This window comes from Simochromis diagramma, unplaced genomic scaffold, assembly GCF_900408965.1.
Source record: "Simochromis diagramma unplaced genomic scaffold, fSimDia1.1 OVJJ01000683.1, whole genome shotgun sequence".
NCBI lineage: Eukaryota > Metazoa > Chordata > Actinopteri > Cichliformes > Cichlidae > Simochromis > Simochromis diagramma.
Window position 1 is genome coordinate 1077558 of NW_024387158.1, and position 14785 is coordinate 1092342.

The following is a 14785-nucleotide window of genomic DNA, read 5'->3' on the forward strand; positions in this document are numbered from 1 at the left end:
TACCTTCCCAAACATGTCTTCCCCTGTTTTAATATTTTTAATTAAATTAAAAGGATAATGTGAAAGGATAATAGAAAAGTCTAGGAAAGAAAACAATACAGCCATCACAGACACCCAAAAACAATATCTTCAAAAAAATTAAAGTGAACGCAATCGTGCTTTAAAAAGATCACCCCGAATATTTTGCATCTGCCTTTGACCAAAACATTTACGGATTAATAAAAGTAGTAGAAGTATGGAAGGGCAGCCAAGAATATAAAGAGGAAACACTGCAGATGAAAATGAAGAGGATGACCTAGCTTACCTTGACATCAGCCTTCTTGTTGAGGAGACTCTTGGCTGCTGCAGAGAGGCAGAACGACACACCCTCAGATGGTAGAGTACACATTATTTACCTTCAGATGACGACTTTGTAATCTGCTCACACAAATGCAGATCCACATCCGCGGTCATTCATGCATGCATGCAGGCACTGGCTTAAAAGAAAAAAAAAAAATCACCTGCTTGTCAAAGTGCACAAATAAATGTGAAGAGTTACAATGCCTATCCTCCCATCCACTACCACTAGGAGGAGGGGGAAAAGGAATTTACCCCTCCCTCTGAAAAAATGGAAAATTCTTTCCCTGCGTCTTAAAAAGCAAATGAATAAAATGTGCAAAAACTCACACATATATTAAAAAGAATTCTCCATCCTGCTAGCACTTCCTGACCCTGATCCATTGCCCAAAGCATTAGATAAGCAGAGGGCATCAAACACGAGGGAGGGGGGAGAAGTCAAACTAATTCTCTGTATAATCCAAATACACTCTCTCGCACCGTTGCACGCACAGGCATAGATAGAAGGGGGATTAGGAGCGAAAGCATGAGGGAAGAGGAACAGAGATGCAGGTATATGATAATGGGTTTGTTAATCTGAAGAGTAGGCTGGATTAATTCACAGAGTTCACTGATGGGCAGGAATTAGTCTGGGATGATGTGGAAAAAAATAAAGTATGTGTTTTGCTGCTTAAATGCTGCTTAAAAAAAAAGGAAGAAACAGCTTAAAAACACTCCAGTTCTGCTGACATTAATCTTTTATCATGTTGGAGCTCTGAGTGGATGTGTGATCCCCAACCTAAAAGCAGCACTGAACAGTTACTGCACTCCACATTTAAAATGTGATAACTAAACTCCCACTTATACACCACAGTGCATGCTATTTGTCTGTACAAGGAAAGAAAAGTCTGTAATACTCTTCCCTTCAGATGAGAAATGAGATTGCTTACCTTGGCAAACAGTTAAAGAAGCAATAAGGGTGAGGAAGAGGAGAGAAAGATTTAGGAAGAGAGATTAAAACAAGCTAAGGGATAGAGCTAAAGGAGTGTGTGATGTTGTGACCCTGGGAGATTTCCGTTTAATCACATCTGCTCCTGCCTCAATGAGGGGAAAGGATGTAAAGTTTTAAAAGCTGCAGGGAGAAAATGCTAAAAGATGTGCTTGCGAGATGTGTTTACCTTGTTCCACGATGCCAGCTGTGGTTCCTGCTACAGCGCTGACAGCAGCAGGGGCTGTAGTCTGACGGCCCACTGAAAAATACAGAGAATCATTAACAGTACCAGTCAAAACTTTAATACTACTATGTGAATGGATCAAAACTAAAAAATAACACGTATGGGTTTGTGTAGAAAGAAAGCATAACCAAAACGACTTTATATATGGGTGATATTGTATTTTAATGCCAAATCTGTTTCAAGAACAGCTTTGCATATTCTTCAGTCTTCAACTAGCTTCATGAGATCATCCCCTGAGTTTAAGCAACAACCTTGAAGAAATTCCCAATTGCTGATCACTTGTTGGCTCTTTTTCCTTCAATCTGTGCTCTAATTTATCATAATCTCACTTGACTGTCGGTCATGAATTGTGGAAGTCAGATCATCTGATACAGCCCTCCATTATCCTTGTTATTGTTCACACAGCTCCCACGGGGCATCTTGGTGTGACTTTACTCATGGTGCTACTGAAAAAAACTGATGTTCGTTCTATCCATAAACAAGAGGGGATGTTGTGTTACTGCAGGATGTTATGGTACTTATGCCAGCCACGAATCTGTCTACAGACTGGAGAAATTGCATTGCTTCATATGGCCACTTGAGGGTGACTTCAAAAGTGAGCCAATCCCCACAGACTTCCATGTTATAATGTCCAACTTTACAAGATAAATGAACATATTTGCAGGCTATTATAAAAATAATTATGTTTCCCCATTTCATAAGAACTGTATGTAAACAGCTTATTCTACTAGTGATTCTTGTTTTGAGTATCTGGTGCCCCAGGAAAGGACTTTGGAAATTTCAGCAGGAAGCACCAGAAGATAACCGTTGCCCAACCATTGTGAACTTAGGGACCGGAATTCAAATTTTTGGCTTTTTTTTTCTACTCATTTTTGTCACGTTGGATTATAGTCTCAAATGAGCTGGAGGCCTTTGTACTGAGTCACAGCTTCCCCATTTGAACTTTACTGGGCACAGGATAGAGCGGATCTCTTTCCTGATCAGTGCATACCCCTTACTCTCATTCCTCTCAACACCTGTACAAGAAATCAGCATTAGCATAGAATAGGTTAGTTAAATTCGGATAAAAGTCTGGTGAATTCATCAAGTGACTGTTACTATTTGATTAAACTTTTGCCAGTTCTTTTCCTGGCCACTAAAGAATAACCTGGTTAAATTTGCCATGTGCATGTACCATAGTGAAGAGCTGCTGTTAACAGGCAGAATCTCATAATTGACCTGCAGGGCTACTCAATAAAGTATTTCATCAGTAGATAGCAGGATCGACATCCAGAGGTTATCAGTTAGAACCAGGTGAATCTTCTCAACTCCGGCTCGGTAGTCTGGCATTACATGTTGCTCAATATCCTTTGGAATCAGAAGCTTTGATCCTTTAAATGAAGAGCCAGTCCACAACACTATAGGGATAACTGGTACAAATGTAACTCAAAGAGTCTACAAACCCATATGATGTTGTCATGCCAGATGAACCATGACATTGTGACATTACCCACTGGTTAGTGAAGTCCTACTGCAAAGCCTCAAGCTGAGCTATCTTGGTCTTATGCAACTGGATGTGACATTCAATACGGTTATCTGACAGAGAAACAGAAGGACACTGCTTGCTCACAGACTAGTCACTTGTCAATTGCATGGTAAAAAAACCCTGTTTTATCCTTCTTTTTAACTCTAATGGTGATATAATTAAGAAAATAAGCATTGTAGTGAATTCAATAAGATTTAAATGTAGCTAAATGGACTGATTCTTATATAGCGCTTTTCTACTCTCCCGGAGTACTCAAATACAACACGCCACATTCACCCCCATTCTCACAAGCACTACCTCTATACTGATTGCTTTCTAACTACACTCACACACATTCATACTCCGATGGATGCATCTTGGGGTTAGTATCTTGCCCAAGGATACTTGGCATGCAGACTGGAGAAGCCTGGGATCGAACCTCCAACCTTCCAATCAGTAGGTGACCTGCTCTACCTCCTGAGCTACAGCCACCCCATTGCTATTGTGGGGTGGCTGTAGCTATTGATACCATAGAGTCATCAGGAAAGTATTTAGAGCCACAGATTAAGGGGTGGGAAGAATAGGTGTTTAAAGCATGCCCACATTACCTCCACTTTATACACCATGTTTTTATATAGTCTGGTTTGAAATAAATCATTTTTACCTTACCTTAGGTTGCTGTCTGTTCATTAGAACTAAAGCTAAAAAAAAATGTTACCTGATAGAAAGCAAGAAAAATACAAAAACACCAAAGTTCACTGACGAGACTTTTTTTCAGGTGTTGAAAGTATTCAACAGGATTCATCGACCTACTTGTGCAGGTTGATGAACACTGTTTGTAATTAATTTGCTTGCAATTTGATGATCTCCACAAAATGCACTTTGTAGCACTAGAAATAAACTATTGTGTTAAGAGTTATAATTTTGTATGTTTGGGGAAAATGTAAAAATAAATATTGGTATATCAGTCGTTCTTAGTTTTATAGTTTTTTTTAATATACAGGAGGGCTCACGATGTTAAGTTTGTTAAATGGTTCTAGTCCTACCAACTGTAAGTCAAAATGTGATTGGTTAAAAAAAAGAATTATAGTTTTTAGCCAGTAATCCTTTCATTTTAAAGGAAATCTGATACACAACAAATACAAAACATGTTGCAAAAAATATTTGGCTTTCTCTAGATTTGCTAGTCAAGCAAATCGGGTCAGGCCAGGCAGTGTTCATTTCATTTTCTTAACACTACTATTAGCTTCTTTATGGATTTCAGTGACTTAGCTTTTGTCATTTATCATAAAAGAACAAAGTGACAAATAAACAAGATTTAGTTATATGTGACACTGACACAATATAATTACAGCTATGTTGGGTGAGCTTTTAAATAAGACAAATCTCTACCATAGCATCTCCCATGAGCCTGTTATGTGTTAATGTGTGTTTTGTGTGTGTCTGTGTGTGTGTAGGTGTAAATTTTTGAAGAGATGGCATGTCACCTCTCCTCATCACCTCTGTCTTTTTAAAGAGCAACACTCACCAGAGAAGTTCCTGGAGACAAGCATGGTAGTAAGAATGGCACCCTGATGAGGAAGAACACAGAAAAGCATTATAAGAATCCACCCTGAAACCTATTTAATATGCTGGTGTCGTGAATTAACTTTTAACCTGTATGTTAAGGATTAATAAATTAACACAAACAGAAGCAGAGCAAATCAGGATGAAGGTTTCACTCTCCAGTGCAAATGTTCCCCTGTCTAACCTCACAATACAAGAAAAGAAGAAAATCTCTGAGTAAAGACCATAACATCACCATGTTACCAGGCTACAAGGGCAGGTGCACTGTTGTTCAAAACACAATGGATTATCACACGAAAATTACTACGCTGACACTATACCAATACCTATGAAGCCTTAAAACGAGACCCCACAAGCAAATACAAAAAGAACGTCAAGAGTTGCTTACAAGAACTGGAAAAGGATGAAGTTATTGACTGTCCTACTTACCATCAGCTACACCGAGGGGAAGCTATACCCTGTATATACAGACTTCCAAAGATCCACAAAGAAGGGGTCTCACTCAGACCCATTGTTATCAGTATAAACTCAGCCACCTACAACATTTCCAAACACCTTGCCACCATGCTAGCACCCGTTGTTGGAACACCCCCAATCACATCGAAAACTCCACTGACTTCACCAACAAGGATCAAAAACTTGATCCAGATGAAACCATAGTGTCTTTTATTGCGGTCTCTCTCTTCACTTGCATATCTACAATTGAGGCAGTGGAAACTGTCAGAAAACAACTACAACAAGACAGCTCCTTGGAAAACAGAACAAGCTTCACCCCAGATCAGATTTGCACACTGTTAGACTGCTTTACCACTACATATTTTAAATACAGTGAGGGTTTTACAGACAAAAACATGGATGTGCCATGGGTCTCCGGTGTCACCTATTGTAGCCAGCCTTTCCATGGAGGAAGTGGAAAGCACCAGGACAGCACCTAGCCACTGGTACACATAAACTGATGACACCTGAGTCAAAATCTAAATCCAAGAATTACAATCCTTCACTGCTCACTTCAACTTAGTGGATAGAAACATAAAGTTCACCAAGGAAGATAAAAAGGATAGCATTGTGTTTGGTGGCTAATCGAAGCCTTACATCACTCCCACACTGTCAAGCTTATTGCGACATTTGTGGTCTAGTCTTCAGGCCAATCAGCCTCCACTCTGCGTACTTTAAATCTCACTGCTAATCCATCATTTGCCCTTCCAGGTGCCTTATAGCAACCCACACCCTCCACATCTCCGCCTTACCCAAGTCATTCAGTGACTCATCAGAGTCTAATCTCCAAATAACATAATTGTATTCTGTATATCAATAAATCATGTTCAATTGTTTCTAATGATATCTCTGAATTGAACTGCCTTTGTTTATATTGGAAACATTTAGGAAAAGATACTGGTACATGTTGAGTCTAAATATCACGCAACGGTTTCCAAATAATATGTCGCGTTTGACCACTGAGCTCACATTTAAATTTCATATTTGCCTTTTTTTGTTGACCCTAAGTTTTGCCAAGAGAAATAGACTGAGCGGCCTATTAACAAATATCCTATAGTATACTAATATATAATAAGCTCAAGTTATTAATCTCCACTTATTTAAAAATCAATACCTATTATCCATTACCTACTCCTACATAATGTCTGTGTGATAACAGTAAACATCCCCCATGCCTCCCTTATCATTTTACTGCACTACAAACTTCTTAAGCTATGTTTAAAAAGGAAGACTACAGCAGGGAAGGGCAAATTGTTTTTATAGCTACTGTAGCTCCTTTTAAAAAATCTGAAATCAGTTCAAAACTAGTAGACATTAAGCTAGAGTAAGGGTTTCCTCCTTTCTCCTGAAATCAGAGATACAACTTCTTTTTGCACCATCAAATATTTTCACACCTTGAGTTTCCTCCTGGCATTAAATTTCTTCAGGCACTCGACGGTCTCCTGTCTGTGCATCATTGAGGCCACCGTTGAGCGTTGCTGTGGGGAGACAGAGAAAGAGATGCTGAAAATAAATGTTACAAGAGCAGCTGTGACAGTGATAGGTTTATGTGGGCAGGAGCTGCCAGTGAGATTCTGCATTGGTGAAATGTGTTAATTCTGAGGCCCCTTAGGTAACAAAATTTCAGCAAAACTTCAGGATAAAGAGATTCAACTTGGCTTTACAGTATCCGCACAATACATTCTGTTTCATTGCAGAGATAATGATATGTTGTTATGTTAAGGATTTAGATCTTTGACTTAGTTAGTGATTTTGTTGCGTTTTTGGGCCAATTTCTCTCAGATTTTACATTAGTCATTCTTACTAACTATTCCTGCAAACATCACAGGTACTGGGTTTATGACTTAAACTGATGAAGACAGTCAAGAAAAATATTGTTTTACAAATTATAAATGGAAAATACTGTAAATGTAACTTTTTTTTCTTGTTGCTATGATCATATTTTTAAAGATATTGTGCCAAAGTTTTATTGCATAAACTGGCAAAAGTTCACTTAAAACTTCAGTGAATACAATTGCCTAAGGGAATATTTTTCTTTTCCAATGAAAGACAAGTGTTACAGATGGACGTATGACTGTAACTAGTGTTATGTATGAAATTTAAATTCTAATTAGATATATTAATTAGATATAATTAGATATATTAAATCCTAATGCATAAAAATTATATTATTATCTGTCATAAAAACAAAACAGAAGTAAAAATTTACTTTGTAAAATAATTAAATTGATCAAATAATACATTTGACATAAACTAGTTTTAAACTGAAAAGTACTGAATTCATTGAATTAAACTGACATTTTTATACCCCAAAAAATTACCAACAAAACATGGTATCACCAAAGCTCATTAGAGAGCAACTGTGTTTCTGATCATTTTATTACAGTCAAAACAAGTCATTTAATTCATTTAACTGTATTTTCCTTCTGAATCTTGTATCAAAAAACACGTTTATCAAAAAGTACTTTTCCTGGAAGAAAAGTGTTCCATTGGGTTCAAGCTTGTGTTTTTAGTTCAGAATCCAGAGTCTCTTGAATTGTTACATTAATCAAAGGCCCTTGTAAGATGGCAGCATCAAGCTGTGATTTATTGCCAAACAAATTGAACATTTCAGTGTATTTTTATTATACACACTAACACACTGTTTAAGATGTCAATTTAGTCTACTTTAAACATAATTGTAATTTTCTAGACTTCTTTGGAGAGTCTAGAGATTTCTGCAGGAATTTAACTTATCATGTGGAACTCAGTTCTTGGTTGCTGAAGGTTAATAGGTTGAACTTTTGCCTGTCTATGGAAAAAACCATATTCAAGATAAGCTGACATGTCAGCACATATTTGCACATGTCATATTTGGCAGTTTTAAGCACATGTTCTCATAGTTGCTGATAGAGTATTTGCAAATTACAAATTGCTTGATAGTCAAATCAGGAGCTGTGAAATATTGTTTCCTGTCAGTTTTAATAGGATGCTGGATGTGTATATGCTACTTACGCAGACCCATGGGTGCTTCAGAGCCTCCTGGGCAGTGATTCTCTTGGCTGGATTAATAGTAAGCATCTGGTTGATCAGATTTTTAGCCTCGGGAGTCACTGTGTCCCACTCTGGGGAGGGAAACTAAACCAAACGCACACCTAAGCATGCCCACATATACAATAAAAATATGTACCACATCTTATTTAACTTAAAGAGAAACAGAGATGAGAAGCTGACTAACATCATATGCTCCAGCTTTGATCTGTTGGTAGAGTTTGTGTTGGTCCTCGTCCCAGAACGGAGGGTACCCAACCAAAAGGATGTAGAGGATCACACCTACACACATAAACAGCCATTGTTTGAGTGCCAAGAACAAAATTGGCAGAGGTGGTGCCGAAAATAGAAAAAAAAACCTACCACATGCCCAGATGTCTACAGGTTTACCATATGCTTCTTTCCTCAGCACTTCTGGAGACAAGTAGCCGGGAGTACCCGCAAAGCCTACACACGAAAACAAAAAGCAACACAAATGAAGGCCCTGTTTCTTGGCAAAAGTACAGAAAAGAATGCATTTTAACCCTCTCAAGGCAGGCGTTGCCAATTTGCAACAGTTAAAAACTAACAACCTGATTGCCCCACATACATATTTTATGAGTTTTTTTTTTTACTCAGAAGTACCACTGCAGGACTTGGTTGTGCATTAGCAACAAAAAGTTTAATTTGAGCCTGAGAGGGTTAAAAGGTTCTGCTCCTATCCTTTAGATAACCTCTTATTTTGGTGCTTAACTTTTATAGTTTGATTTTTCTTTTGTGATACCTTTAAAAGGTGGTGGGGCAGCTGTGGTTCAAATGGGTTGTCTACTAATCAGAACGTCAAGGGAAACGTTATCCCAGGGCTGAACTCCAAGTTACGGCTAGTCAAGTGGTATCAATTCCTTTATACTACAGGAACTGCATGCATACTCTGTCAACAGGAGGCTGGACATTATTGTTCATCAGGAGGAACCAAGGACCCACTGCACCAGCACAGGATCTGCCAATTGGTTGAAGGATCCCAATATCTTCTGGCAGTCAGTGTCGCATTGCCTAGCTTATAGTGGACTGTGTATCGCTCCATGGATATGTTTTTCCACACCATAATTGACACACCAACACAACAGCCATGCTAAATGATCTTACAGGCAGCATAACATTCTCCATAGCTTCTTTCACGTCTGTCACGTGCTCAAGATGAATCTGCTCTCATCTCTGAAAAGCGTAGGGTGGCAGTGGTGAACTTGCCAATTTGGATATTCTATGATGAATGCCAATTGGGCTCCACAATACTGGGCAGTGATCATAGGGCTCACTAGAGGATGCTGACACCTCAGGTCACCCTCAAATCAAATTATTATATTATATAGCGCCAAATTAAAAAAAAAAACAAACAAAACAGCTGCCTCAAGCTGTTTTCATATTAACAGGTAAAGATCCTACAATAATACAAGTCTGTTTCTGATTATTTGGTCAGAGACATTCACACCAGTGGCTTGCTTGAGATCATTTTGTAGGGTTCTGGCAGTGGCCATACTGTTTCTTCCAGCACAAAGGACACGCATGCCACTTAAGGACCTTCTATGGTCCTGTCCAGCTTTCCTAGAGTAGCTGCTTGGAAATTCTGGAATTTCCTCCATGCGCTTACCACTGGAATGGGAGACACAGTAAACGTTCTGTCAATGGCATGTATTGATGTGCCATCCTGAAGGAGTTCGACTACATGTACAACCTCTGTAGGGTCCAAGTGTTGCATCAGTATTGAGACTGACCTTAGTCAAAAGTGTTGAAAAAACAATGAGAAAACCCAAAGAAGGACAAATATCTGTGGCTTCAACTTGTATAACCTTTTGTGTTTTGGGGGTTGTCTTATCTTTTAGATAATCTCTTATTTAGAATTAGATCATCTTTGTCTTCTAAATGCTTCCTTAATTTTTTGAGCATGAAACTTTGTCTGTAGCATTCTTTCTAAATGTACATATGTTTTGAAATTAATGGAGATGCTTTTCTAATTGTGTTATTTTTAATAACACCTACAGACACATGCACACTTCTGTGTGTGTGTGTGTGTGTGTGTGTGTGTGTGTGTGTGTGTGTGTGTGTGTGTGTGTGTGTGTCTTACCAAACCAAGCCTGTTGGTCTCCTTGTACTTCAATGGCCAGTCCAAAATCAGCCAACTTGACTGCTGCGTTCTTACATTTGCTGGCCAGCAGCAGGTTTTCTGGCTGAAGGTGTAACACAAGCACAGCAGTGTCATGTTAGTGTTACATTTTATGACCTTATTAATTTATGTCTCAAGGTTTTTACGACATTGTTACTGAAAGGCTTTTCTTAAATTACTTCAGAAGGGGTGGCAAAATCTAGGGACGTTTTTATTTCATATTAAGTCATTTGTAACTCCATCTAACCTATCTTACACACTCACAACAAGTACTATAATCACTATGCAAAGATCTCAACAGTAATCTTGCAGAGTTGAGCCAGATAAAAGTTTAGTATCACATTCAACAAGCTTAAGTTTTAAAAAAAAATTTGCGCTTTAATTTGGTTTCTTTGTGGCTGATATTTTATTTTATTTTATTTTATTTTAAGGCAGTAGTCTTTCTGTGACATCTTATTTTTTTAGCAACTGGAAGGACCTGTTCTTCCAAGATGATCCCTGTTCTTTTTTTCCTGTTTCTTGAGTTTCTGCTGCCTGGGGTATTCCCTAAGCACATGCTCAGTGCTACATCATTGCTACATCTTCCTGATGTACTGATGGATCTTTGTTGTTTCATCATGGATAGTATTTCTGACACTGACTAATCAGTCTCTTTCCTCCCCCTCAGTGTACAGTGGCACTAGGCTTGGGATGGAACCCTCCACGTATGGTAAGGAGCTTTCTTGTCTTGATGTCAGTGGCTTATATTTCGGCCAGCTTATTATCCTAGCAGAGCACCTGATGACTGATGATGATGATGTTTATGACTATGCAGCATAAGCATGTGTGAGGCATACAGAACTTTTTCATAATGTTGCTATTTGCTGGGATTGACACATCTATCACAACTGCAGTCCTCTGTTCCCTGTCAATCACCACTATGACTGGTTGCTTGGACAGCAGCTTCCTAACTCCCACAAGAATTTAGCCCCATTTGTTCTCAACCATCTTTGATGGTGTCTCCTTTAGTGACTTGGGGAGTTCTAGTCCACATGTGGCGCAGATGTTTCTATAGAGCTACTTGGTTGCGCCGCTCGGTGTACTCTGTCCAAGCTTGCATCTTGCACCCTGCTACTATATGTTGGATAGTCTCCGGGGCACCTTTGCACTGTCCGCAACTTGAGTCCTGTTGGCTGTGGTAGTGTCCTGCTTCTGCTGATATCATGCTCAGCTGTGTGTGTATATGCAAACATTTAGAAAATCAATAAATGCATTTGGGGGGAGGGAGGGGGGGGGGTAGTCAACTGACTGTGGAAAATGGGGCATTAGGAACAAGTTTCTTCTCTTACTTCTTTTCCTATACATAACTTTAAAGGGGAAACAGGAGAATGAGGCAGACCAGTTATACCCAGATCAGAACGCTAAAAATAGTTATGGCTACAGACATATTCAGAGATACAGTCATACATTTTCCAGCAAATAAAATGTACTCTCTCATTTTGAGGTTGAGACACACAGATGGGACTAGAAAATGTGTATAAGCCTTTTTTGCCTTTGTTTACTTGAGGACGACCAAACACATCTTGTCTGTCTGCAATAGTCGTGTCTTTGCTGCTCAGACGCTGATGTAAAAAGAAAATGAGACAAATAACTACACAGGAATGACAGCTCTTTGCTGTCTGACTAGTTTATGCTAACAGTGACAGATCTGTGTCACAGAAGCAGCAATCATTTCACCACAGTGATAGAAACAGCTGTATGCTGTAATCCAGCTGCAGGACAGTCATCATGTCACCCTCTGCTGGTTGATTTAAAAACACAGAAGGTGCATACAGTAAAGGCCTTAACTTACTGTGCCCAGTAGCTCAGTCTTATTCAGAAATATTCCACAACTGTTGGACAAATGTATTTTTCATTCCACAAAGAACAGACTCAGTTGTTTGATATTTTAGGAAATACTACTACACTTTATTAATAAAATGTTCTAGTTCTAGTTCATTTGGACAACTTAAAATAACCCAAAACAAAACACTTTCTAAGTCAAGATTTGAACTTCAGACTAATCAGGGAATTAATTGTTGTACTTTTTTACTTAGTCAAAATGAACAGATGATGTTTTTGTACTTTTTGACACTATATCATAATCATGATAGAGAGAGCTGCAAATGTCAGTATCAAACACAAAAACTGTACATATTATATACAGTTGTATACTCAATGGGTAAAAACGTCAAATTAAAAACTAAAGTCAAAATGATAAAGTGTTTAGTGTTTTCCTTTCCTAAATGTTATCAAAAGTGCACCAAATTCTTTATAAAATTCAGATTTAAAAACTCAAGTTGTGAGATTTTAACATATCATCTATTCTGTATATCACTTGTCCACTTTCCTGACTCAAATATTGGACCAAAGGATGTTAGATGGTTAATGTGATTAATATTAATTGCTAAACATGAGGATATTAACTTCATCATCAAACAAGTTACCATGCTGTCTCATATTTTCCAATAAAAATCAGAAATTTACTTTAGAAAATAATCAGTAGGTAACTGTAGTTTCCATGTTTATACCTGGAAAAAAAATTCACATTTTGATATTTGCATAAAATTTATAAAATCCTAACAGAACACATGCAGAGGATTCCACACAAATGCACCGTACAGTGATGTTGGTACTGAAATAAGCATCCAACCATAGTCTGATTAGAGCAGGCTCAGGCTGAGAATTATCGTTGTTTTATTTCTGTGTCTAGACAGCAAAAAAACAAAAAACAAAAAACGATCCAAGTGACTATGAAAGTGAATTCATTGTTAACTCCAACAGTGGGGGTGGTGTGGGGGTTTTATACTGTCCTCTTAAAGAAAAGGGTCACTGCAAATCAACATAAAATGATGTTGTATATAATGTAGTATTTCTTTGAAGATGGGAGTGTTCTCTCCATGATGACACTGTCACGAATCACAGGATGCAAGGGGTCACTAACTGGTTCAATGAAAATGTAGTACTGTCTAAAATATAGTGAGTACAGACTATATAGTGCACTCAAAGAATTCTTCAATGTTTTACGAAAAGTAGTGTACATCTGATGGTCGCTACCCAAGCATTGTATAAAATCATGCATTGTATTAAAGTGAGAGATGAAAATAAAGAGAGCAGTGCATCAAAGCATTAACTAATACCATGATGAAATATGGCAGATTTAACAAGTATTGCTGAAAAAACATTGTAATCAGTATTTATTAAATGAAATATTTATTTATTTATGTACAGAATATTGACAAAAGTATTACTTATCCATCTAAATCCTTAAATTCAGGTAATCCAATCACTTCCATGGCCACAGGTATATAAACTCAAGCAACTAGTCATACACACTGCTTCTGTAAACATTTGGGAAAGAATGGGTCGCTCTCAGGAGTTCAGTGAATTCTAGTGTGATGCGGTGATAGGATGCCACCTCCAAACAAGTCCAGCTGTGAAACTTCCTTGCTATTAAATATTCCATAGTAAACTGTTGGGGGGAAATATAACAAAGTAGAAGTCATTGAGAATGACAGCAACTATGCCATGAACTAGTAGGCCAGGTAAACTGCATAGTGTGCTGAGGTTGGCAATCACTACAGATCTCCAAATTGGGCCTTCAGATTAGCTCAAGAAGATTACATAGAGAGCTTCATGGAATGGCCACTTCATGACCAAGTTCCAGATGCAGTGAAGTAAAGCATGCCGCCACTGGACTCTAGAGCAGTAGAGAAGTGTTCTCTGGAGTGATGCATCATGCTTCTTTGTCTGGCAATCTGATCAACAAGTCTGGATTTGGCCATTGCCAGGAGAACAGTACTTGTCTGATTGCACTGTGCAAAGGATAACGTTTGGTTGAGGGGGAATCATGATGCGGGGTCATTTTCGGTAGTTGGGCTCAGCCCCTTAGTTCCAGTGAAAATAACTCTTAATGCTTCAGCATACCAAGACATTTTGGAGAATTTCATGCTCCCAACTTTGTGGGAACAGTTTGAGGATGACCCTCTCCTGTTCCAACATGACTGTGCACCAGTGGACCGGGAGAAAAATCTAAACCTACACGGTCTTGTGTGAAAAAGCCCCTTAAATCTAATAACTGGTTGGGTCAGTTATTAGTAATAAACACCTTAGTTCAATGTTTTTGGGTTCTCAGTTTGGCTGTTATTATTTATTCTTATTTGCCACATTTCTAAGTATCTTATTTCATAAATCTTTGTTTCAGTTTCTGGCTATTCTGCCTTTGGTTTTGTACAGTTATTTTATAATTTATATATTACATTTTTTTATAATGATTTTTTATTAAATGTGTATAGTCTTCTCTTTGTGCCCCATTGTGCCCATCTGTCTTTGATTTGTTCTAGCTGTTTTCCCCCACCGTTTCCCCTGGCCTCATTACTGTCATTATTGTCTCAGTCTCCTCTTGCCCCTCTGTTGAGTCACCCACAGTATGCTTTCTAGATTTCCTAGTGCGTCCTAGTATTACACTCCTTGTATAATTAC

General features: G+C 38.3%; 1 protein-coding gene across 7 annotated transcripts in view; it reads right to left on the reverse strand.

The window, feature by feature from the left end:
* LOC120744391 (calcium/calmodulin-dependent protein kinase type II subunit beta) overlaps positions 1–14785 on the reverse strand; it is a 64854-nt gene that overhangs the window by 24437 nt on the left and 25632 nt on the right. For 4 of the 7 annotated variants that reach the window (XM_040048772.1, XM_040048769.1, XM_040048770.1 and 1 more), the window contains 8 exons: positions 10247–10349; positions 8509–8592; positions 8333–8427; positions 8110–8232; positions 6510–6593; positions 4583–4625; positions 1494–1565; positions 305–342 (listed from right to left, as the gene is read on the reverse strand). In XM_040048772.1, coding sequence (XP_039904706.1) covers positions 305–342; positions 1494–1565; positions 4583–4625; positions 6510–6593; positions 8110–8232; positions 8333–8427; positions 8509–8592; positions 10247–10349 — 642 coding nt within the window. Of the gene's footprint in view, positions 1–304; positions 343–1493; positions 1566–4582; positions 4626–6509; positions 6594–8109; positions 8250–8332; positions 8428–8508; positions 8593–10246; positions 10350–14785 lie in introns of those variants that run through there. The other 3 variants (XM_040048774.1, XM_040048771.1, XM_040048776.1) reach the window with 2 other exon arrangements.